General features: G+C 44.4%; 1 protein-coding gene and 1 long non-coding RNA gene across 10 annotated transcripts in view; one reads left to right on the top strand and one right to left on the bottom strand.

The window, feature by feature from the left end:
* On the bottom strand, positions 1-25,448 carry LOC123622398. The gene is made up of 3 exons (XR_006729490.1): positions 25,332-25,448; positions 16,213-16,389; positions 1-276 (listed from the first exon to the last, which is right to left on the bottom strand). It is a non-coding gene; the product is annotated as an uncharacterized LOC123622398 (long non-coding RNA).
* Positions 1-25,626, top strand: part of CEP250 (centrosomal protein 250) — a 51,960-nt gene that overhangs the window by 2,180 nt on the left and 24,154 nt on the right. For 6 of the 9 annotated variants that reach the window (XM_045528721.1, XM_045528726.1, XM_045528725.1 and 3 more), the window contains exons 2-19: positions 5,689-5,977; positions 6,481-6,537; positions 8,021-8,103; positions 8,331-8,496; positions 9,574-9,680; positions 9,910-10,161; positions 11,632-11,728; positions 13,493-13,594; positions 14,105-14,263; positions 14,826-15,004; positions 15,328-15,510; positions 17,486-17,630; positions 18,748-18,894; positions 19,625-19,855; positions 20,975-21,168; positions 21,391-21,518; positions 21,717-21,886; positions 25,112-25,279. In XM_045528721.1, coding sequence (XP_045384677.1) covers positions 5,792-5,977; positions 6,481-6,537; positions 8,021-8,103; positions 8,331-8,496; positions 9,574-9,680; positions 9,910-10,161; positions 11,632-11,728; positions 13,493-13,594; positions 14,105-14,263; positions 14,826-15,004; positions 15,328-15,510; positions 17,486-17,630; positions 18,748-18,894; positions 19,625-19,855; positions 20,975-21,168; positions 21,391-21,518; positions 21,717-21,886; positions 25,112-25,279 — 2,754 coding nt within the window. In that variant the 5' untranslated portion in view covers positions 5,689-5,791. Of the gene's footprint in view, positions 1-5,456; positions 5,481-5,688; positions 5,978-6,480; positions 6,538-8,020; positions 8,104-8,325; positions 8,497-9,573; positions 9,681-9,909; positions 10,162-11,631; positions 11,729-13,492; positions 13,595-14,104; positions 14,264-14,825; positions 15,005-15,226; positions 15,511-17,485; positions 17,631-18,747; positions 18,895-19,624; positions 19,856-20,974; positions 21,169-21,390; positions 21,519-21,716; positions 21,887-25,111; positions 25,280-25,626 lie in introns of those variants that run through there. The other 3 variants (XM_045528724.1, XM_045528728.1, XM_045528729.1) reach the window with 3 other exon arrangements.

Below are 25,626 nucleotides of genomic sequence, written 5' to 3'. Positions count from 1 at the left end.
TTTAAAACAACAATATTTTATTATCTCATGTATTTGTTGTAGATCACAAATCCGGGACTGGATTAGTGGGATGTTTCTGGCTTAGGATCTCTCTTGAGGCTGTAGTCAAGCTGGCGGCTGGGGTTGCCATCATCTGAAGGCTTTAACTGGGGCTGGAGGATCTGCTTCCAAGATGTCTCATTCACAGAGCTGTTGATAGGAGGCCCCAGTTCCTTACCTCTGGGCCTCTTCCCAGGGTTGCCTGCAGGTCCTCAGTCTTCAGAACATGGTGGGTGGCTTCCCACAGAGAAATCAATCAGAGAGAGAGAAAGACTGAGAGACTGAGTGAGACTAAGCAAAGAGCCTTAGTACTTTTTATGACCTTGTCTCTGGTGTCATTTCCCTTTTATTTAACTTTATTCCAGCCTACATTCAAAGGGAGAGAATTAGGCTCCACCTCTTGACAGGAGTATTAAAGAATTTGTGGGCATATCTTTTTTTTTATGTTTTTTTATTTTTTTAATTATTCATTTATTTTTATTCTTATTTCAGCATATTGTGGGGGTACAATAGTTTAGGTTATGTATATTGCCCTTGCCCCCCACCCCTGAGTCAGAGTTTCAAATGTGTCCATCCCCTAGACAGTGCGCGCATCGCACTCATTATGTATGTATACACCCATCCCCTCCCCCACCCACATCTGCCCGACACCCGATCAATGTTATTCCTAAATGTGCTCTTAGGTGATGATCAGTGAAACCAATTTGATGGTGAGTACATGTGGTGCTTATTTTTCCATTCTTGGGATACTTCACTTAGTAGAACAGGTTCCAAGTCTTTCCAGGAAAATATAAGAGGTGCTATGTCACCATTGTTTCTTATAGCTGAGTATACTCCATAGTATACATATGCCACATTTTATTAATCCACTCATGTATTAATGGGCACTTGGGTTGTTTCCACATCTTCGCAATTGTGAATTGTGCTGCTATAAACATTCGGGTGCAGATATCTTTGTTATAGAATGTCTTTTGTTCTTTTGGGTAGATGCCCAATAATGGGATTGCTGGATCGAATGGTAGGTCTACCTGTGTCTGTTTAAGGTATCTCCATATTGGTTTCCATAGAGGTTGCACTAGTTTGCAGTCCCACCAGCAGTGTATGAATGTTCCTGTCTCTCCACATATACGCCAACATTTGTTGTTATGGGACTCTTTGATAAAGGCCATTCTCACTGGAGTTAAGTGATATTTCATTGTGGTTTTGATTTGCATTTCCCTGATGATTAGAGATGTTGAGCATTTTTTCATATGTTTGTTGGCCATTCTTCTGTCTTCTTTTGAAAAATTTCTGTTCATGTCCTTATTGTGGGCATATTTTAAAACTACCATACCATAAGAGAGGCAGGCTTAGCTGAGGATGGTGATAGTGAGCAGTCAAGTCAACAGGATTTGCTGATGGATTGGTTATAGATTTTGGGAGAATGGAGTAAGTATGACCATATGGATTTTGGCTTAAGCGTCCGGAAGGATGAGATTGCCATTTACTGAAATGGGGAAGATCAGAGGAGCAGAAGTTCACTTTTGTACAAGTTAACTTTGAGAAGCCTGTAAGACATCTATGTGGAGAAGTTAAATACAATAGATGTTTGGATTTAGGATAGCACTGTGGAGTGGGTATATAACAAAACCAAGAGGGGGTCGTGGGCTGGAGATGTAACATTGAGAGCTGTTAGGTGGAGAAGAGGTCTGAAGCCAGAGCCCTGGGGCCTCCTCCTCAGCCCTGCTGAGGAGATGAGGAGGAGCCAGCAAAGGAGACTGAGAGAGGCTGGGAGGAGAACAGGGGGAGGGGCCCCACATGAGATTTATATAAGGAGTTCTGGAAGGCCGAGGCAGGAAGATCTCTCGAGGTCAGGAGTTCGAGACCAGCCTGAGCAAGAGTGAGACCCCCCGTCTCTACTAAAAAATAGAAACAAATTATCTGGACAACTAAAAATATATAGAGAAAATTAGCTGGGCATGGTGGCGCATGCCTGTAGTCCCAGCTACTTGGGAGGCTGAGGCAGCAGGATTGCTTGAGCCCAGGAGTTTGAGATTGCTGTGAGCTAGGCTGACGCCAGGGCAAAAGAGTGAGACTCTATCTTAAAAAAAAAAAAAAGAAGTGAATCTTTTCTCTTTTCCTGCAGTAAAAATAACATCTGTTCAGTGGTTTATGGTTTACAAGGTAGATTGACACTCATCATCTCATTTGAGTGCAATCTAGTTTGTTACCATTTGCCAGCTACTGACCTTTTCCTTTTCTGAGGGACATTGAAACCTATTATACCTTTGGAGCTCTGCTAGTTTATTCCCTGGCTGATCTGGCAGTGTGTTAATAAAAGGGTGCCGAACTTTGTCTTGAGGAAGCTCAGAACTAAATCTCAATTTCAGAAAGATTCATGATGTAATTTTTCTCTGTCTCCTTTTTATTTTTGTTTTAATGAATTTTAGTTTTATGAGGATTTGTTTGGTTTTAAAACACTTCAAAGCATTTTTTTAAATGAACTATTTTTTGAACAATTTTAGATTTACAAAAAAAATTGTGTAGTTCAGAGAGTTCCTTTATAACTTGAACCCAGTTTCCCCTATTAGTAACATATTACGTCAATATGGTCTGTGTCTATATATATATATATATATTTTTTTTTTTTTTTTTTTTTTTTGAGACAGGGTCTCACTCTGTCTCCCATCCTAGAGTGTGGTGGCACAGTCGTAGCTCACTGCAGCCTCAAACTCCTGAGCTCAAATGATCCCCCTGTCTCAGCCTCCTCAGTAGCTGGGACTACAGGTGTGTGCCACCATGCCCTAATGTTTATTATTTTTTGTAGAGACAGGGTCTTGCTATGTTGCCCAGGCTGGTCTCAAACTCCTGGCCTCAAGTGATCCTTCTGCCTTGGCTTCCTAAAATGCTGGGATTACAGGCATGAGCCACAACACCTAGCCTAGTATGGTATATTTGCTATAATTTTAAGTCATTTTTTTGAGATAAGTGGGACGTTTAAACAAAAGATGAATGAAATGAAATTACTTCATCTCTGCAAGCCTCACTTTACCTATCTGTATGATAAGATTGTGTGATGTTACTGGTGGCCTTATCCTAAAAGAAGATTTAATGAGAATTCTTGGAACTGTGGCAGGACTGCTTACAGATATATTAGGTTGAACTACATGAAATTACCTTTTTGTAGGTAAAAAATAATGGGCGAATATTAGCAATTTCATAAGGTTCAACCTAATATATTGGAATAGGGATTCAAAGGAGGATGAGGGGGCCTTTGGGGCCTCTGAAACTCGCGCTGTGTGCAGAAGCGTGGCTCAACCCTCACAGTATTAGGAGAGAAAAGGCTCCTTAGTTCCCTTGAAGCAGCTCGGGTCTATTCTTATTGTTGGTGGAGTGTTGGCAGAAATCCTGGGGTAAAATAGCAGTTTCCTGGAAGGTCTATGCCTCTAACCAGCAGAAAGGGATTGAGCTTCATAGAAGTCAGCAGAGCCAACATTTTACAGAGCCATGGTGAGTTGGTTACATACCCTGGGTGAAAAGGAAGGGCAGAAAAGGAAGATGTTTAGAGTATGAGGGAAGGCTGTATTACTCCGGTTCATAGGCTAGGAAGAGGCAGCCTGGTGTATTGGTATCACTCTGTTCGTCCTACTTAGTACACTTTTCTTACTGCCTAGCACAGGCTCTGCAAACTCAAGTGTCTTCAGTTACCCAGGAGGTAATATAAATTTGTAAGCTGAGTTTTCCTCTATAACTCTATTTAAGAAAAACAGTAACACTATCGCAATGATAAATGACAACTGAAATCTGCTATCAGTGTGAGAGAGAGACTAGGCAGTGGGTGGGGAAGGCTGTGGTGAACTGGAGAGTACATGCCCTAGCTAAAGGGGGCAGGCACTATTCAACTGCAGCTGGTCCTTGCCTTGTGGGAATATGGGTTAAGGGTCACTAGATGTTCTGGTTTTCCAAAGGAGCCAGAAATGTGGACTTCTGTGTGCGTTCTCCCAGTGGTAAATGTTGGCATTCAATTTGAATTCTTAAAAACCATTGTATGGGCCACACAGTGGTTGAAAAGAGCCAGCAGGCCACTGATTTGTAATCTCTGGCCTAGGGTTTAGATCTTCCAGGAGTGAGGCCCACATACTTCTTCGTTATGCATTATTGAGCACCTACTGCTGATTAAAATGAATTAGACAACTCTTGCATTTGAGACACTCATGGATTAGTAGAGAAAATAGACAGATAATGATAATAAAATGCAATATAGACAGTAGAATATATATTCTGTGTGTGTGTGTGTAGCTATAAAAGTGATGAACTCTTCCTGGGTTCATTTGGGAGGATGTGATAGGAAGTGGCATTTGGGCCAGGATGTAGGAAAATCACCAGTTTCGTGCATTAAAAGGATTTGGGGCCCTTGCAGTGCCCACTGTATGTGCAAATGTTAGATTTGCATTTGCTGTATGTATTATTTTCTTGATAGGTAGTTGGAAATATAGATTCCTTAACTCTGCTGATGGGAGTCTTAGGGTTAATAAAATGAGAGAACTCTCCCCTCTGCCCAGAATATAGAATACTTGTGTGTTTTAGAGGCCTAAGAAACTCAGAGTTCATGTAGCTCATTTTTGAACAAGGAAACTGAAAGGGAAGTAGCATGCCTGATGTCACAGAGCCCATTAGAGGCAGAGAGCGTGGACTAGTACCCAGGACTCTTCTTTACCACTATGCTTCTCTCTCTCTGGGTATCTCTGAAGGTTACTGTTAGACTGGCCTCCCCTGCCTGCAGGTGGCCCGTTGCCCCATTTTGGCCCAGCTCCTGGTGGGCGAGGAAAGTTTGCCATCCTGCTGCAACTGGTTCCTTCTTCCTTCTATTTTGGATCCCTTGCCTGAAATACCTGCTACATCTTTTCTTTGTCAGAAAGTCAGACTACTTGTGTTCAAATCCTTCATCAACCAAATGCCAACTGTGTGACCTGGTACAAGTTACTTAGCCTTTCTAAGCCACAGTTTCCTCATCTGTATATAAAGAGTTATAATAGTACCTATGGTGAAGTGTAGAGGGAAGGCATTGGAAGGTTTCAAGATTCTTGTGAGAATAAATAACATAAAGCGCATAAAGAACTTGACAAAGTGACTGACCTATAGGAGCACTCACCAAATATAAACTATGGTGATGGTGATGATGATGATGATTCACATAGTTCATAGCCCCCCAGCCGAGTTAAGTGCCCTTTGTTTTCCTTTACTATCCTGTGATGTCTCTATTATTGCACACACCACACTGTGTTGTAATTGTGTCTATTTCCCCTGCTAGATTCAGAACACCTTCAATGATTCATTCAACAAATGTTTATGGTTCACTGTGCCAGGCACTAGGGATGCAATGATAAAGCAGGAGCTCTTGGTTTGGTGTAGAGTTCCAGAAGGCACGCCAGGAAATACTAGTCTTGTGAACTTGTCTCACGGTCAGTTAAATTTGGGAAATGATAGCCATCATAGTCCCCTCTTAGAGATCAAGGTCCATCTTATTTTAAAGGTTTTGAGGAGTCTTGTAGTAAAGGAACCTATTTACTTTGTCTAGCCCAGCTTTGTCAGACTTAATAAATATTTGCTGAATAAATTTGAGTCACGTAGACAGTCCTTTTAATTTCACTATGTGCTTTGGTCCCTTAGCTCAAGAGGAGGTTGAAGTGGCATAGCAATGGTTAGAGGCCCTGCTGGGAACAAACAGCCTCTGGAGGCATAGGGACCTGTGGACTTATTATCTGGCAATCCCATGGAGACAGGAAACCCTGTGTTGAACAACATGAAGCCCCAGTCGCTGCAGCTGGTACTAGAGGAGCAAGTGCTGGCACTGCAGCAGGAGATGGCAGAGAATCAGGCAGCCTCCTGGCGGAAGCTGAAGAACTCCCAGGAAGCCCAACAGAGGCAAGCAACCCTCGTGAGGAAGCTGCAGACCAAGGTGAGGCAGCTGCCCTTTTGGGAGGGGAAAAGAGAACCACCCCTAGAGCTGGGTGCCGAGTGGGTAAGGGTTGTGGGAGGCAGAGCCATGTCAGAGGAATGGCCCACCTAGCTTGGTCAGACAGGTCCCAGACCTCCTAGCTTTCATGCACAGCTTCTCCTTTAATGCTCACAAGTACTCCATGAGTTATGTATTTATTTTAAAGACGATGTTCATGAGGGTTAAATTAGTTGCCCAGGTTTGCTCACCTAATCTAGAGCTAAGACCTGACCCTAAATTTTCTAGGTCCAAAGTCCATAATCTTGCCTCTCCCATACACGAGACATACAGAAAGTATTATTTAAATGCCCAGTTAGAAGCTATAAGATGTTATGGCCTTTACCTCACTATCACCACCCAGTTTCCCTGTTCACAGCAGGTTTGCCTGAGGTCCTCTGGGCCTTTGGTTTGGGCTATTTGTGCCAGCTGTGTCCATTGCCCAGGGCCTGCTCTGTTTGCCTCAGGTGTTGCAGTACCGGAGCTGGTGCCAAGAGCTGGAGAAGCGGCTGGAAGCCACTGGAGTGAGTGAAGCTGAGTTCTATGCTCCCCCTGAACCCTCAGTGAATATACTTATTAGGTTTCATTTGCCAACCGAAGGAGGCCAAGGTGTAAAAAAGGGAGTGTTTGGTAGAAGTCCTTCTTTCTTCAGCCCCTAAGACTTTATCACACTGATATCTTCATTAGACCTAGCTAGCCTGTCAGATTCCATCCCTTAGTTCTAAGGACCGGGAAATGTAGCTTCAGGAGACTTAATTAGATTGGAAGGAATATGGAATTAGAGGGAAGAGGTGCATTTTTCCTCCAGCAAGTGTCAGTGTTTATCTGTTTTAGCCCTTTGTGGTGGAAGGTTATATTTGTGCTACCCTCTGGGTAGAACTGGCTTTGAAAAAACCATTTACTTTTGTTCTACATTCCCCTAAGAAAAGTTCTCTGAGAGGAAGGAAAGAACCAAAACTTATTGAGCACCTTCTATGTAGGCCAGGCACTATTAGTCATTGTCAAATACAGGTGGTCCCCAACTTATGATGCTTCAACTTACGATATCTCGACTTTGTGATGGTGCAGAAACTCTCAGTACACTCCTTGGGTTACAATGAGGATGTCTGGATAAACCCATCATTAAATTGAAAGTATGATAAGTTGAAAATATGCTTTTGATATATGAAATGTTCAACTTACAATGGGTTTATCAGGACGTAACCCCATCGTGAGTTAAGGAGCATCGTAATTGTGTCATTTAATCTGCAAAGCAATTTTCTGAGGAGAATGACATCACCTTCATTTTGTAGCTGAAGACACTATAGCTGTAAGAAGTTAATTAACTTCCCGAGGCTTTTTTTTTTTTTTTTTGAGACAGAGTCTCGCTGTGTTGCCTGGGCTAGAGTGAGTGCCGTGGCGTCAGCCTAGCTCACAGCAACCTCAAACTCCTGGGCTTAAGCGATCCTACTGCCTCAGCCTCCCGAGTAGCTGGGACTACAGGCATGTGCCACCATGCCTGACTAATTTTTTCTATATATATATTTTAGTTGGCCAGATAATTTCTTTCTATTTTTAGTAGAGACAGGGTCTCGCTCAGGCTGGTCTTGAACTCCTGACCTCAAGCAATCCACCCGCCTCGGCTTCCCAGAGGGTTAGGATTACAGGCGTGAGCCACCGCGCCCGGCCTGGCTTTTTTTTTTTTTTAAAGCAAGCCTCCCACCTCAACCTCCCAAAGTGCTGGCATTACAGGAATGAACCACCAGGCCTGGCCTTATTTTATGCTTCTTAAGTTGAAGATTCTTTTAACCACCAAAGGCCATCTTTCAGAAGAAGTCATTGATTCATTTTTGGAGCAAGGGATTCAATGGATTTGCTTTCAGGATGCAGTGATTGAGAAAAGAAATATTACTAACAAAAGGGAGAAAGAATAAAAAGAACATGGGTGCTGTAGAAGGGAGCATCAGGGAATTGGTGTGAATGATGTCCTCTTTGGAGGTAAATAAGGTTTTTCTCTGTCTGGCACAGGGACTGATCCCTCAGAGGTGGGAAAGTGTGGAGGAGCCAAACCTGGAACATCTGCTCATCCGATTAGAGGAGGAACAACAGAGGTGATGGACCCCAAAGTCTCTGACCGGGGTGATTGGCCAGTGGATGGAGAATGCTGATGGGAAACCTTGGTCCTGAGGGCTAACATGGATTAGAGCCATGGACTTCAGCCTTAGCCCTCTAATTCCCAGCAATGGAAAATTCTTGTGATTGCCATCTTATTCCCAAGAGGCCCAAGGGTTGGACCAGACCTTTATTTTGCACTTGCTTTTACCCCTCCCCAGTGCAGGTGTGAGAGTCTAGCAGAGGTGAACACCCAGCTTCAACTGCACATGGAAAAAGCTGATGTGGTGAATAAAGCCCTTCGGGAAGATGTGGAAAAATTGACAGTGGACTGGAGTCGGGCCCGGGATGAACTAATGAGGAAGGAGAGCCAGTGGCGGATGGAGCAGGAGGTAGGAAAAACAGGGGGCTGGAACTGTGAGAGGAGGGCTGTGCAGTCTGGACACTGCCCTGTTCAGTACTAGAAGGGGTTAACTTTAGGACTTGGATGGAAACTAAGCAATCGCTGTTAAAGTCTCTGACCATCCTTACCTGCCCACACTGTCAGCTTTGCCCTGCTCAGGCCTTCAGCTTAGTTCTGCCATTTCCTGCCTAGTCTAGGTTTGCTGGCAGGTGGCATGACACTCAAAGCAACTCTGTTCCTGCATAAGTGACTAGCTTAGGTTTTAGCTGGATCTGAAAGCTTACTGACTCCTGTGTCTGGAGGTCTGCATATCTAGATGCTAAGGAGATAGAATACATACTGAAATTGAATGGGGAAGAAAGACCGGTTTGGGGCCCGGCGTGATAGCTCACACCTGTAATCCTAGCACTCTGGGAAGCCAAGGTGAGAGGATTGCTTGAGCTCAGGAGTTCAAGGCCAGCCTGAGCAAGGGCGAGATCCTGTCTCTACTAAAAATAGAAAAATTTGCTGAGTGTCATGGTGTTACACCTGTAGTCCCAACTACTCAGGAGGCTGAGGCAGGAGGATCACTTGAGCCCAGGAGTTTGAGGTTGCTGTGAGCTAGGCTGACGCCATATCACTCTACTCAGGGCAATGGAATGAGACTTTGTCTCAAAAAAAAAAAAACAGTAGTTTTGGGTCCTGGGAAATTTTCAGATCACAACTAAAGGAAACAAATGTTTCTTGAGCCTTTGCTCTGTGCAAGGTGATTTATATATTATATATTTTATCGTTTATTCCTCCTAATAAGTATGTGGTAATACCTCCTATTTGTTAGGTAGCTACTGTGTATCCTTTTCTAATCTAGCCCAGAGAAAGGCCATGTACCGTCCTAGGCCCTTTGACCTCTTGACTCTCACCGCCAACTTTATTAAACTCTTTGGTATAACCTGAATAGACATTCATAAACTATCGCCTGTAAGTCCCTCCTTCCTTCCCCCCAGTAGTCAGGAGGAATCCAAGACTGTTGTGTTGTCAAAAGATAGTCCTCTGTACTTTGGTATGACCTGGGTTTCCGAACACACAGTTCTTCAAGGGCTACCTGAAAGGGGAGCATGGTCGCCTTCTTGGTCTGTGGCGGGAGGTGGTCACCTTCCGACGTCACTTCCTGGAAATGAAGTCAGCTACTGACAGGTCAGTGTGGGGATAAGAAGGGAAGTTTGCCCCTACCGATTCTGGACTCATGACAGTGGACTGCTGTAGAAGGGGTGATTGGAGGTGGGGGTGAGGGGGTGGGAGAGTTGGTATTGTTGGAGTCAGAAGATTTTTCCCAGATCTGCTCCTCAGGCTTCATTGGGCTTGATCTCCATGCTGCCTTCCCCAGTCCCTATTGGAATCTGCTCTTTTCCTTGCTTGTACTCAGAGATCTGACAGAGCTAAAGGCTGAGCACGTGAGGCTTTCAGGGTCCCTGTTGACCTGTTGTCTGCGCTTGACTGTGGGAGCACAGTCTTGGGAATCCAATGGCTCTGGGAAAGTGGATGGGAGGGAGCCAGCCCAGCTGCTGCTGCTACTAGCCAAGACCCAGGAGTTGGAGAAGGAAGCCCATGAGAAGAGCCAAGAGTTAATACAGCTGAAGAGTCAAGGGGATCTGGAGAAGGCTGAACTTCAGGACCGGTAAGATGGCTTGGGGTCCCAGGAAGGGTTCACTGGGGGAAAGTTGGTTCCCTTAGAGAGTTAGGAATGAGCAAGGGAGATGCCAAGAGTATTTCTACTACGGGAAGGAAAAGAGATATACCAGAGGGAGTCTAGTTTGAAACCTGATGCCACAGTTGGGGCTTGTTGCTGATTGCCTTCAGACTATCTTGCATCTCAGTTTCTCTCTTGTTGATTTATAGAGCTGGCTATGACTCCATCCTCTATCAACACTATACTACTTGTCATTCCCACAGCAGCTAAGCTCTTCCATGCTTCCCTGCCTTTGTACATGCTGACCTTAGCCTAGAATGCCTCCTTCCCTTTTCTCTTTGCCTTATCCTTCAAGGCATAGTTGAAATGTCACCTTGTCTGTGAAGCCTTCTCTGACCTCAGTAGCCTACTAAATCATTGTGCCCCTGTGGTCTTTTTACCTGCTTGTTACAGCATTGATCTCATTGATTATTTAGATTCCTTTATTTACTTGTTTTCTGGCTAGAATGTTTTAATTTTGGTATTATAGAGAAATAGGTTTTTAAAATATGATGATAAGAGGGGCAGGAACATAAGCCCCATTAAATCTCATGGCAAAGTTCAGTTTATGCCTCATGACTAGGGTTGTGTCTTCACCTATTGGTGGTGTACATAAATTATAGGACTATTTTGTTTTGTTTTTGCTTATAGGGGCACTGAGAAACACAAAGAGACGATGTCTTAGTAAATTTTGTGTCTCTAGTGTTTTGTATTTCACCTGCTATGTGGTAGACACTCAATAAATGTTTGTTGAATGATACAATAATTAAATGAATGACTATACAATGAGTTAAGGCTCTTAGAGATAATAGAGAATAAAATTATTAAGACTTTCAAAAAAAACATGTAAACTCTTTGATGATATTCATTCAAGAAATATTTATTTATCCACCCATAGAATACCAAGCACAAAGCTCCAAGATACAGTGTTAAAGTGATAGAGATGTTTGGTGATTTCATTGGACTTTGAGATTAATATCAAGAAGGTTGACCATAATCTTCTCCAAATTGCCCCTCCTTTTTAACTATCAGAGTCAGAATCTTGGGCTGGAGGGACCTTGGGACTATCCCATGTGGCAATTCTGATGTTCTTATTGGCTTCAGGGTGCTTGACTTCAAGATCAAGCGAGGCCTGGAAGGGCCTGGGCCAGGGCTTTCCTTCAGCTCTTGGGCCCCCAAACACGTGTTCCAGCCCTGAGATGTGGTAAATCCCTGCATGTGTCTGAGTGGCTTTTTGATCCTCCCTAGTTCAAGGCTATAGCATCATGTGGTACTTAGGGAGTACAGAGGGGCTGGGGGTGCCCAAGGGATTCTGGGGAGGCTGCAGTGGGAGTGTCTGTGTTGGTGGGGTGTGCTGCATAGTTGCTCTGTCCATATGCGTGGGCTGCCCAGGTGACAGTGCTATGCTCTTCTCTTTAGGGTGACCGAGCTCTCTGCTCTGCTGACCCAGTCTCAGAAGCAAAATGAAGATTATGAAAAGATGGTAAAGGCTCTGAGAGAGACAGTGGAGATCCTGGTACATGATCCTTTGTTCTGGAAAGGAGTTGAGAGTAGGCTTGTGGGTTTCTTATCCTTTATGGACAGATAGTGCAGGATACCAGTTAAATGTTCCTTGATGAAATAATCTAAAGGTAAAAATGCATTTTGGCTGAATCTGAAGATTAACTCATTCATTCATTGAATAAATATTATTAATTGTCTACTATTCCTACTGTATTCCTAGGGAAACTACAATGGCACATGTATGCAGCATGTCCTTATCAGAGAGAGGTGGCACATACATTAAGAAACACACTGGCAAATTAGTGAGTCACCAGGAAGTGGATTGTGGAGAGATTGAAAACCTAGTCATATGGGAAACAACTGAAGAGTATGGCAAAGTTTAGCCTGGAGAAGAAAAGGCTTGAGGCCCTTTGAAGGCCCATGAAGACATGGTTGCTGCCTTTGCATATCTGAAGGACTGATGATAGGAAAAAGAGACTTGACTTATTTAATGTTTTCTAGGGCAAAACCAATGTCAATGGCTAGAAGTTACAGGGTGGTAGGGTTTGTCTCCCAGCTAGAGCTGTTTAGTAGTTGAGCAGTCTTGTCTTGTGAAGGAGTGAGGTTTTGGTCACTGGCTTAACATCTGCCAGGGATTCTCGAAGGTTGGATCTTAGAATCTCTAGCTTGATTCCATGTTTCCTTTCATCCCTACATATTTTCAGTCCCTGATTTTAGGCAGCTCCTGACCCCCTATCCATATGCAGAGCCCTAATATTCTCATCCAAGCTGCGATCTACTGGGAGCCAGACTTGTTTGTGCCTTCTTGATTCCTTTTTATTTAATATTAGGAATTTGCCAATTCCAATATCCACAGGGTTCAGATAATGTAAATGAGCAAAGCAGGTTCAGTTGTAAGAATTCTGGTTTTCTAGTGCTGTCATATTTAGTTTTCAGTACTGCAGGGGACAGTTGAGCTCAGTATGGAGGCAACCATGAGGAGTGGTAGGGATTGTGGGACCCTGAGGAATAAATGTCATCTAGAGGAGGCATCCACTGTTCAACTTCAGTAAATTGTTGGCCTGTACGAATGGGGGCTGGGTGTGGCCTATATGTTAACTTTTTGAGAGAAGCCAGAAAATTAATATTTTTATTTAAAATTTCTCAATTTATAAATATTGATTCAAATTTTGTATTAAAACATAGCTGTAGGTCTATGTCTTCAGGCTTTCACTAACACAAACATGATAGGAAGGAAGAAAGGAGATCTTGAGTCTTCAAGATTATTTCTAGCTTTGGGGCTAGAGGTTTCTCTGGTTTAGCCTTAGGTCTCAAGCATCAATCTACTGTGCAGAGACAGCAGCCATCCCCCATCCGAGAACAGCTCACATTTATTGAGCATTTGCCTCGTGTCAGGCACTATTGAGTATTTTATTAATACATGCATTTTTTTTCATTTATGCCTCAAAACAAACTTGTGAAGTAGTTGCTGTTAATTATTTCTATTTTAAAGAGAAGGAAGTTTGAAGAAGCAGTTGCCTAAAGTTACCAAGCTAATAAGTGATAGATCAAGAATTCTAATCTAGGCATCTAATTTGGAACTTGTAATCACTTAATCTAAACTTTTAATCACCACATCTCATAGTCTTTAGACTCCTTGGACAACAATTAGCATTCATATGTGGTTAGGGAAAAAGTGGGGCTGACAGAATAGACAGAATGAGCCTTTTTGTGGGTTTGGAATTTTAAGTTCTCTTTTGAGAGTTTGCTCTGAGGCTCTGTTGTGTTCCCTGTTCAGGAGACAAATCACACAGAATTAATGGAACATGAGGCATCTGTTAGTAGAAATGCCCAAGAGGAGAAGTTGTCTTTACAACAGGTGATCAAGGATATAACCCAGGTACTGGAAAGCCTCCTGTTCATGCCTCACTCCTCTCCCCAGGCTGCGTGTCTTCTCAGTCATGCCTAGATTTCCAGTCTCTGAGGTGTTTGGGCTTAGGGTTTTATGGGGATGAGTTTTCTGAGTGTATTTGAATACTGGAACCCTAAGGGATTCATGTTTGAGCACTGTCTGGTGGGCCAGGCCCTCTTTCCTGTTGTCAGCTGCAGTTCTCAGGCCAGAGTCTGGATTCTGGTCTTGGCTACCTCAATAGCCTCTTTGTCCTTCGTTTCCTCATTTATTGTCACCTCAGAGAATGCTCTATCCTTATTGCTGCTTCTAGAATTGGGTGACCAAAGGCGGGGAATTGGAGGAACCAGCCTTTTTTGCTCTCTGATATGCCCCTTCTGCCCCCTGGGGAGAGGACCTGAGAAGGAAAGCATCAGATTTGTCCAGGCTGTAGTGCAAGTCCTCTGTATGGACTCTAGGCCTTGGTCAGTAGGGTGGTGATCCCACTGTGTTGGGTTTCAGGTCATGGTGGAAGAAGGGGACAATATGGCCCAAGGCTCTGGTCATGAAAGCTCTTTGGAATTGGACTCTAGTGGCTTCTCCCAGTTTAATTCCCAGGCCCCGGACAAGGCTGTTACTCTGGTGCGTTCAGTGCTGACTCATAGACGCCAGGCTGTGCAGGTAAGAACCCCCAGCATTCCTCTGTAGCCATAAGGGGTGGGTGCCTAAACTTATTTGTGCTCCAGGTACCTCCCTAGCCTGGACTGCCCCATTCTCTTTGTTGACCAATCATGAGATATTTTGTCAATATCCCAAAGTGCCTGTCAGAATCTCTGTGTCTGCCCAACTGTACTTGTGGGTAACCAGCACATCCTTCGTGCCAGTGGCATGCTTCACTTTGCATGTAGTTTTTGCATAGCATTATGCAAAGATTGGGAACCAGAGCCCTAGGAAAGTATAGGTACATGTTCCCCAACTCTGAGGGTCCTGAGTACACTTATCAGCGCCCCCCTCCCATGCCACCGTACATTTGGAGATGATGAACCGTGAGACTCTAGAGCCACAGAAGCCCAGTAACCTCTGGTCCTCTGTCTTCTCAACTGGTCACATCTCTATTTTCAGCTTATCCTTGTTGCATCAACTCCTAACTTCCTTGTCCAGTCCCTCTCTCAGGCTTCTGACATTTCTCTGTTGCCCTTTCCTTCTTGCTCATCATCTGGTTTCTGTTGCTTTCCTTCCGTAGGACCTAAGGCAGCAGCTTTCAGGCTGCCAGGAGGCTGTGAGCTTCTTGCAGCAGCAGCATGATCAGTGGGAGGAAGAGGGCAAAGCCCTGAGACAGCGGCTGCAGATGCTCACTGGGGAGCGGGACACTCTGGCAGGGCAGACTGTGGACCTCCAGGGAGAGGTGGACTCTCTCAGCAAGTGAGCAGATGGGCTGTCCATCCACCCTTCCACACCTGCTCTCAGTCCTCATCCAGCCATTTACCCACTCCCATCATGTTTTTGGCTGGCTGATCCTGCTTGCTCTGAGACCCAGGGCTGTTTTGTGTTCTGCTCGTTTCTACCGAACAAGTTTTTGTGTTTTGGGTCTTTGTGATTATAAAAAAATGGTTTCCCACTCAAAAGGAAAGATGGGATGTTGGGAAAGGAAACAGGCACCTCTCTCCTTTGACCTTGTGATGTCTACCTCTAGCAAGGATTTTAGGTCCCATGATCTCTGCTCACTTGTGATCTCCTTCTTCTAGGGAGCGAGAGCTCCTGCAGAAGGCCAGGGAAGAGCTGCAGCAGCAACTGGAGGTGCTGGAGCAGGAGGCATGGCGCCTGCGAAGGGCAAACATGGAGCTTCAGCTGCAGGGGGACTCCGCTCAGGGGGAGAAGGAGGAGCAGCAGGAAGAGCTACACCTGGCTGTCCGGGAAAGGGAGCGCCTGTAAGTGTGGCCAGTCTCCTCACTGAGTCTGGCCTTCCTTCAATTCCACACCCTCCCCACACCCTCCCCTCTCTTGGAAAGTGGAGTACACAGAAGCCTGCCATACAGTGGGTTCAGATTAGCTTATTGCTCCTTCCTTTGCAGTGAGACAAATACAGAAAGTTCAAGAAAAATCAAGAAAGACTTTGCTGAGCCCAGCCCATAAGGGATGAGGCACTGTAGGGGATACAAAAATGAATAATACACAGGCCTTGATCTCAAGGAGCTTGCAGTCTAATGGAGAAGACAGACAAGTAAACAACTGTGACATGAGGCCAGGTCCTCTGGGAGCACAGGAGTGACAGTTAATTATTGAGGACAAGGCAAATCTTTTTGGAAGAAGGGGTAGGCTTTGAGCTGGGTCTTAACCTGTTTTGATTGGTAGAGAGTGAGAGGGGCTAAAGAAGTACACTGGCAAAGGAGACAGCAAGGTTCATGGCATGTTCAGGGGTAGCTAAAGGGGAAGACTTACATTGGCAAGTTGTGGGAAATTAGCTGCTCAAGAAAGGCAAATCCAAAGTAAATGGACCTACCTAATCAGTAAATTCCTCTGTATGATGTCACAGAAGCAGCAAAGACTTTAGAGCTGGGCAAAAGCTTGGTTTGAATTATGGCTCTGCCACTTGGACAGATTATTTGTAAAATGCGGTTTATAACACTTACCTTGAAGGATTGTTGGGAAGATTAAGCAGTGTTTTGGAAAATCCCAACATAGAGCCTGTTGTATAGTAGGTCTTTAATAACCGGAAGCAGGTGTCAGGTGCAGTGGTTCACACCTGTAATCCCAGCATTTTGGGAGGCCGAGGCAGGAGGATCGCTTGAGGCCAGGAGTTTGAGACCCTGTCATTATAAAAACTAAAAGGTTAGCCAAGTGTGGTGGCACATGCCTGTAGTGCCTGTAGTCCCAGCTACTCGGGTGGCTAAGGCAGGAGGCTCACTTGAGCCCAGGAGTTTGAGGTTGCTGTGAGCTATGGTGATGCCCCTGCACTCTAGCCTGGATCACAGAGCAAGACTCTGTCTCAGAAAAATAAATAAATAACTGGAAGCAGTTATTTGGCATATTCATCTTTGGTGTATTCCCCTCCTCTCCTGTGCCCTAGTACCTGGCATATACCTCATAGGCATGAAGAGTACAAACTTGAAGGACTGCCATGTGTGTCATAACTTGTGCTAGGAATAATCTCTGTACCAAGGGGAAGGGCAGACAATCCACAGAGATAATTGTATATTTTTAAATTTAATTTATCTGACTTGATAATATATTTATATGATTCAAAAGTCAAAACTATTTAAAAAGATATACACAGAGAAGTCTCACTCCCACTTGTGTTTTTCTTCATCCCATTTCCCTTCCACATATAGGTAACCGTTATTTATTTATTTATTAATTTTTAGAGAAAAGGTCTTGCCCTGTCACCCACACTAGGGTGCGTGGCGTGATCATAGCTCACTACAGCCTTGAGCTCCTGGGCTCAGGTGATCCTTCCCAAGTAGCTGGGACTATAGGCACATGCCACCATGTCAGCTAATTTTTTAAAAATTTTTTGTAGAGATGGCATCTTGCTATATTGCCCAAGCTGGTCTCAAACTCCTGGCCTCAAGCAGTTCCTCCTGCCTTGGCTTCCCAAAGTGCTGGGATTATAGGCATGAACCACTGTGCCTGGCCAATAGTAATTGATTTCTTGTTTATCTTTCCAGTGCTACTTCATGTAAATATAAGCATATATTCTTCCCTTCTTATATAAAAGCTAGTACATCATATATACTGTTCTATACCTTGCTTTTTTCACTTGATATGCCTTAGAGATCTTTCCTTATCAGTTTTTAGAAAGCTTCCTCATTCTTTTGCATAGCAAAGGTAATTATATTCCTGTTACCTTTTGGGGTATAGCCAGTCCCTAAGACTTCCTCTAGACCCCTCTCCTTCCCGTCTTAGTCAGGAGACGCTGGTGGGCCTGGAAGCCAAGCAATCAGAATCACTCAGTGAACTGATCACTCTTCGGGAAGCCCTGGAGTCAAGTCGCCTAGACGGGGAGTTACTGAGGCAAGAGCAAACAGAAGTGACCGCAGCGCTGGCTAGGGTGCGTGGGCCTTCTCTCCTTACTTGCTGGGTGGGCGGCTTAAAATGGTGTGTTCCCAGGAAGAGCCATGCAGCCTGCCTTGTTCTTTACCCTTCAAGCCGTGACCCCTCATATTTCTCTCCTCAGTTACTAGTCTGTTTCTGGGTCTTCTCCCTCCCAAAATACCCTCCATATTGGAATTAGAAAATTTTCTAAAGTATAAATTTTTATACTTCATATATTATGTCAATCTCTTAAAACTATTCAGTGGTTTTCTGGCTTTGTGGTGCCACATTTAAAGCCCTTTGTTGGCCAAGTGTGGTGGCTCACGCCTGTGATCCTAGCACTCTGAGAGGCTGAGGTGGGAGGATCGCTTGAGCTCAGGAGTTTGAGACCAGCCTGAGCAAGAGTGAGATCTCATCTCTACAAAAAAAATAAAAAATTAGCTGGGCATGGTGGCACATGCCTGTAGTCCCAGCTACTTGGGAGGCTGAGGCAGGAGGATTGCTTGAGCCCAGGAGTTTGTGGTTGTAGTGAGCTGTGATCCCACCACTGCACTCTAGCTGGGGCGATAAAGCGAGACTCTGTCTCAAAAACAAAACAAAACAACAACAAAAGCCCTTTGCCATCTGCCCCAACCTGTGTTTCTAGCCTCTCCATTTCAAAACCCCATCCTAAGTCCTCGTGTCCTTTGCCCCTGCCACATAGCATTAATTGCATTCTCAGTTACACCATGTTCTTTCATGACCCTAATACTTTGCATATACTTTTCCCTTTGCCTGGACTTCTTCTTTCCTCCCACTTTAACTGCAAACTGTTCCTCATTTCTCAATACCCAACTTAATTGTCAATTCCTCTATCAAGTTTTTTTGACTCTTTGAGTTCCCAGAGCACTTTGTGCTTACATTTTCTATGGTGTCATTACAATTATAGTTGTTTATACGTTCTTACATCTGTGCATTCATACTGTGAGCTCCTGTCTTACTCCTCAATAATGAATGAATGAAGGGAAAACTTGTTTAGAATGTTAGAGACAGGATGGAGTGTTAACTGATCTCTATACAAAAAAAGCAACAGGTGTTGGGAATGTGAACTGTTTACTGTTGCAGGAAAGCTCTTTGACCCTCTTTGTTTTTAGGCAGAACAGTCAATTGCAGAGCTGTCGAGTTCTGAGAACAGCCTGAAGGCAGAGGTAGCTGATCTTCGGGCAGCAGCTGTCAAACTCAGTGCCTTAAATGAGGCTTTGGCCTTAGATAAAGTTGGGCTGAACCAGCAGCTTCTCCAGGTGAGCAAAGATATCCCTGGTCACCAGGGTAGGGCTGGTCCCTGATTAAGCACAGGCCAGTGACAGATGAAGCTGACGCCCATGGCAGGGCAGAGTCCTTAATGGATCAGCTCAAGACAGATCAGCTCCCAAATGTAGTTCTGAAATGAGCAAAAGGAACATTTACAGTGCAGAAGAGAGAAAAGACCATAAGAATTGGGCTTAGCCATTAGAGATATTCCCCTCCCACACCTACAGTAGAACTACTTTTGGTCATTAGGGTAAATCACCAGGGCTGGGAATGGGTGCATGTCCTCTGGAAGGAAGATTAGGTTTTTAATCCTGTTGGGTGAGATAATAGCAATCACGAGAAAAGGATCTGCTGAAGAGCCTAAGTCCCAAAGAATCTTCTCTATAGGTTACAAATTTAATTTATAATTTTAGTAAGGGAACCTCCGTGGCACCCCTCTTCCCTTCAGCCCCGGAAATGCTCTGTGTTCCATTATTCTGAATTCTTTGAGAGCAGAATTTTGCCTTTTGTATCTCTGTCCCCAGCATCCAGCCTGTCTAGTACCTGGAATATAGGCACTAGATCATATGAATGGATTTTCATCCTTTCTTATAAGCACTCCTGTGTTCATCTTTGGAGAATAGATTCAGGTCTCACTTGGATTTCAGTCTCACACTTGATCCCTAAACTATAACCATTTCTCTTTGATTCCCTGTACTCCCTTCCCTTTTTGGCCAGTAGTTAGAGCAGGAGAACCAGTCTGTGTGCAGCAGAATGGAGGCAGCAGAGCAGGCGAGAAACGCTTTGCAGGTGGACCTGGTGGAGGCAGAGAGGAACAGGGAAGCCCTGTGGGAAAAGAAAACTCACCTGGAAGCTCAGCTGCAGAAAGCAGAGGAGACTGGAGCTGAGCTGCGGGCAGATCTCAGGGGCATCCAAGAAGAAAAAGAAGAAATTCAAGAGAAACTAAGCGAGGTGAGAAGACAAAACTGACACCATCATGTTAAGGTGTAATACATGCTCATTATACAAAATTAAAACACTATAGGAATGATTCAGAAAGTGAAAAGATCTTGCTTCCTAGAAATAACCAGTGTTACTAGTTTGCAGAATATCATCCAATTTTTTTTTTTTTAAGACAGAGTCTCACTCTATCGCCCTGGGTAGGGTGCAGTGGCGTCATCATAGCTCACTGCGAATTCACACTCCTGGCTCAAGCATTCCTGCCTCAGCCTCCTAGATAGTTGGGACTATGGGCGTGCGCCACCATGCCTGACTGATTTTTCTATTTTTAGTAGAAATGGGATCTCACTCTTGCTCAGGCTGGTTTCTAACTCCTGACCTCAAAGGATCCTCTCACCCTGGCATCCCAGAGTGCTAGTATTATAGGCGTTGACTCATCATGCCTGGCCCTCATTCAATTTTGTAAAAGAATTTCAATAGGATCCTTTACTGATTCTCTGCTACTTTATATGCCCTAGTTTGAATTAGGTGCTTCTCCTGTATGCTCTGTTTAGCACCTCATGCTTATTTCAACAGCCATGCCCTTCATACTACAATTATCTGTTTACATGTCTCCACCATTAGACCAGAAGCTCCTTGAAGGCAAGGTTCTGTCTTACTTGTTTTTATTCCTCCATCTTTTATTAATAGCAGTGTCTAACAGCAGCTCAGTAAATTTTTTCCTAAACCAATGAATGATCTGGCTCAAAGGTCATCTTTTTCCTCTACCAAATCTCTCCTTGTCCTAATAATTACACATACTCTCACTTCTCAGAGTCCCTTTCTCAGGATACTGATTATTTTTCTTCCTGGTATTATGGGTGTGTCTTCTGAAAACTAGAGCTCCTAGGGGAAGGTCCTCTGCTAACCTTAGCACAGGATCTTGCTCATAAGAAAGCATTGTTCCTGAGCTGGGGGCTCTATGGGTTGATCAGGGAAATAGATAAATGCCACTTGGTATTGAGTGGGCAATGCTCAGGGCTCACAGAGCTGGGCTGGGAATCTCCAAAGAGCCAGTGGCCCTAACCTGGTGGTAGCAGCCCCAGGGGGATCCTGCCTCTGTTCCGTATCTCACCAGTTTCTTCCCCTTAGGCACGTCACCAGCAGGAGGCAGCCACAGCTCAGCTGGAGCAGCTGCATCAGGAGGCAAAGCGACAGGAAGAAGTGCTTGCCAGGGCAATCCAGGAGAAGGAGGCCCTGGTACGAGAGAGGGCAGCTCTAGAGGTGCGGCTGCAGGCTGTGGAGCGAGACCGGCAGGACCTTGCTGAACAACTACTGGAGCTCAGGTAGGGCCCAGACCCAGATCAGCCAAGCACTGAGAGAGCTTTGCAAGGCAAGGGGTAGCCAAGCTAAGCTCGCTGCCCTAAGTATGTGGGTTCTAAATGAGTTATAAATTTATAATTGCCCCCTAACTTCTCCAGGTAGCCAGTACTTAGAACACAACCCCTCTTGAGGAAGGGTAAAGGGCTTGATGGGTAAGAACTTTTCCTGATTCCTGAACCTCACAGCTCAGCCAAGGAGCTACTGGAGAACAGTCTGTTTGAGACCCAACAACAAAATTCTGTGATAGAGGTCATCAAGGGGCAGCTGGAGGTCCAGATTCAAACTGTCACTCAAGCTAAGGAAGTAATCCAAGGTGAGAACCCAACTGAGACGGGGCATACTGCATATTGAAAGCCAGGGCGGCAGTGGGAGGCTATTAGAGGTCCTTCTCCAGCTAGGCTCAGGGCCTCTGAGATGGTAGTTGCTCATGGGGTGGCGAGGAGGAGAATATTATTAGGGAAAAGGAATGGGGCAGAGGCCCAGAGGCCTGATCCTGTCCGTGGCATCTTAGGGGAAGTGAGGTGCCTGAAGCTGGAACTGGACGCTGAACGGAGCTGTGCAGAACAGGAACGGGATACAGCAGCCAGCCAGCTGGCCCGGGCTGAGCAAGAGGGACGGACTGCACTGGAGCAACAGAAGGTGGCCCACGAGGAAGAGGTGAACCAGCTCCAGGAAAAATGGGTAGGTGGTGGATGTGGCTGGGGGATGGGAGAGGCAGACATGGACTTCAGTGAGTCCTCCACCCCGTGGTCCAGATATTGCTGCTTGTGAGAGTGAAATTTGGTCACCAAGGTACAAAATCCAGCTTCTAACCATTAAATAAATTAATATATGGGAAACACTAAGAATAGTTCCTGGTATATAGTGAGCTCTGTGTTTATGTTAACTTTTATTGTTGGTGTTGTTTCGGTGTGTACAGAGAATTAAGAGTGGACCCTGGGATTTAGGGGTATTAAATTTGCCTCAGGATATAAATGGGGCAGAGGAATATCTTGGATGCATTCTTGCCCAATTCAGAACCATGTTTCTTTTGCTTTATTATAAAACTTAGTCCATTTGCCTTATTGTGATTTTAGTTGTATTTGTATTTATTTCTATGGTCTTATGCTATTTTGTCCTGCCTTTTTATATCTTTTGGGGAGGAGAAATCACCTTTCTTAACTTCTTTTAGAGGATTAAATTGGGTAATTATGTTGTATATTTTTCTTACCTCTTTTTTTCTCTCTACAACTTTAGATGATATCTACTGTATTTTTAAAAAATTCTTCTAGTGGTTACCTTTAATATTTTAAAATAAATACTTAATACAATCTCGAATCAATCAGTGTTTTTACCCTTTCCCTCAATGACACAAGGGCCTTAGAATATTTTACCTGCATTTGCTCCTTCAGAGTGAAACTCTGTCTCAAAAAAAAAAAAAAGAATGACTGCCTTCTCCTGGAATCCTAGCAATTAGAAAAACTCTTAGAAGTTATATTCTCCATTCTTCCATCTAGTCCCTATATCCCTTTTAATAGTAATGATATTGGATATCCTTGGATATTTACTAAGCACTTCCCCATGCCAAGCACCATGCTAAATGCTTTATTCACATAATAAATGTGAATAAATGCATAGAGAAAGCACTCAGAGTTACATGACTAATAAATGGTAGAATAGGGATTAAGAGCCCAAATTTTTAACTATTTATGCTATGTCCACTTCTGTAATATCCCTTCCAAATGGTTGTTTAGCTTCTGTTGTATTCCATCAATAGCTGCCAATTTATTTTAGATAGATCTAGTTATTAGAAAATTCATGTTGAGCAAAGTCTATTACCTGAAACAAGTCAGCGTTAGATTTGCTTTAAATACCTCACCAACATGGTTGCTTTCCTCTAGGCGTATTAGAATTTACTCATGTCCCAGAGTGAAGGTGGTACTTTGAACAGGGCAGAATATTCTGTTCATGGTCTAACTAGCAATGCTGGACTGTTACTTCCTGGACATCACAGAATTAGCTGTTTTGATAACCATAACACGCTTCTAACTCATATGGAGCAAATAGATCAGATTTTTTTTAAACACTTACTACTGTTAAAATCTTTCCCATATTTTTATAGTTGGCTTTTTGAACCAGAGTGTAAGATTTGTCATTCATGACTGTCCTATAACTGCAGCATTATACAATGCCATTCTTAGGCTAGCAGTCCAGTAGCTGATGTGGTGAGTCACTCATTCATTCAAGCAATGTTGATTGGGTACTTAACTGTGTGGCATGATGCTGGCTATTAAGAATATGGTAGAAAGCAAACTAGACATTGTTCCCCTTATGGAGTTTAAAGTCTTGGGAGGAAGAGAGGTATTAAACATTAAATATGTTAATATAGAAATGAGTAAATGACTCTGAAAGTTCTATGAAGAAAAAGAACTGCCCAGGCACAGTGGCTCACTCTGTAATCCTGGCACTCTGGGAGGCTGAGGGAGGAGGATTGCTTGAGATCAGGAGTTTAAGACCAGCCTGAACAAGAGCGAGACCCCATCTCTACTAAAAATAGAAAAATTAGCTGAGCACAGCAGCCCATTCCTCTATTCCCAGTTACTCTCTGGAGGCCGAGGCAGGAGGATCGCTTGAGCCTGGGAGTTTGAGGTTGCTGTGAGGTATGATGACACCACTGCACTCTAGCTGGGGTGACAGACAGAGACTCTATCTCAAAAAAAAAAAAAAAAAAGACCTTGGAAAGGGCTGAAGAGGCATTCCCATTCGATGAATAGGTAACTACAAACTTATGAGCATTTCAAAGGAAAGGTACAGGGAATGACTAATATGATGAGGAAACTAGCTATTGTATACTGACTGCCTACAGTGTGTCAGGCACATTCAGAGTGATTTACATGACTTATCTCAATCCTCAAAGCACCCCAGGAGGACAACACTGTTGTTATCCTCATTTTTGTAGATGAGGAAACTGAGGCACAGAGATGTTTAGAAATTGGCTGAGGTCACACTAGTAGTGGCAGTTTAAACATTGTCACCTAGGCTGCCCAACTCAGGAGCCCTTTGCCACCATCCTGAAAACCTATTAGAGGGTCCTGAACTAGTTGGGGAGGTTGGGAAAGGCTTTGGTCATTGGTGGACCTCTGGGAGAACAAGGACTCCTGTTCTAAAGCTCTTGAATAATGTAGGGAGACATCTTTGCAGAGCTAGGCCTGATTTTTCGGGGGCCAACTCTGCAACCCTGAGCAACGGAGAAGAGGCAGAGCCAGAGTCAGTGCCTCAGTTCGTTGTTACAATCATCAACCATGACGTGGTTGCTTTAAAAATAACAGGTATTTCGGCCAGGCGCGGTGGCTCATGCCTGTAATCCTAGCCCTCTGGGAGGCCAAGGCGGGTGGATCACTGGAGGTCAGGAGTTCGAGACCAGCCTGAGTGAGACCCTGTCTCTACTAAAAATAGAAATAAATTATCTGGACAACTAAAAATATATATAGAAAAAATTAGCCGGGCATGGTGGCACATGCCTGTAGTCCCAGCTACTCGGGAGGCTGAGACAGTAGGATCGCTTAAGCCCAGGAGTTTGAGGTTGCTGTGAGCTAGGCTGACGCCACAGCACTCAATCTAGCCCAGGCAACAAAGTGAGACTCTGTCTCAAAAAAATAATAAAATAAAATAACAGGTATTTGTAGCATACATGAGGGACAATTGCACTTTAGAAGGCATGTTTACATGTATTATTTGATTTTTTATAAATCTCACTTGATTCTCATAAAATTTGGTAGGATAGATAAGACAAAGATTATTAGCCTCACTTGACAGTAAGGAAACGGGCTCAGAGAGGAGGTACTAAGGTCACACAGTTTGTGATTAGCTCTTTCTGCTCCTCTCCTGACCCATTCAGTTCTAACAGCATTTCCTTCATGTGGCCAGGAAAAAGAGCGCTCCTGGCACCAGCAGGAGCTGGCTAAAGCTTTGGAGAGCCTAGAGAGGGAAAAAATGGAGCTGGAAACAAGGCTGAGGGAGCAGCAGACAGAAACCGAGGCCATCCAGGCGCAGAGGGAAGAAGAACGGACGCAGGCCGAGAGTGCCCTGTGCCAGGTGGGAAAGTAGGAGGATTGGAGCTGCACATCCAAATCTGCGATCCTCTTACCTTTGACCATTTCCTTTTCCACTCCCAAGAGTGGTGCCGCAGAGGGGCTCCCAGAAGAGAATGTAGCTACCCACCGCTGCTAGTGAGCAGGGTGATCCACACCGTTAGCTGCGGGGCCGGCAGTATGTCGTACTTCCTGAGCGAGGGCTGACATTTACCACATCCTGTCAGCTTGCAAACCTGACAATCTTTGCACTTCCTGGTTCTGAATCCGTGGGTTCAGGCCTCTCTTTGTCCTCAGCCTCCACTTCATTTATTAGAAGAGCCCTAGAGCAGCTTGTGAGACATGCTTGTG

This window comes from Lemur catta, chromosome 17 (assembly GCF_020740605.2).
Source record: "Lemur catta isolate mLemCat1 chromosome 17, mLemCat1.pri, whole genome shotgun sequence".
In the NCBI taxonomy this organism is placed as follows: Eukaryota; Metazoa; Chordata; class Mammalia; order Primates; family Lemuridae; genus Lemur; species Lemur catta.
This window is presented reverse-complemented; position numbering and strand designations above follow the sequence as displayed.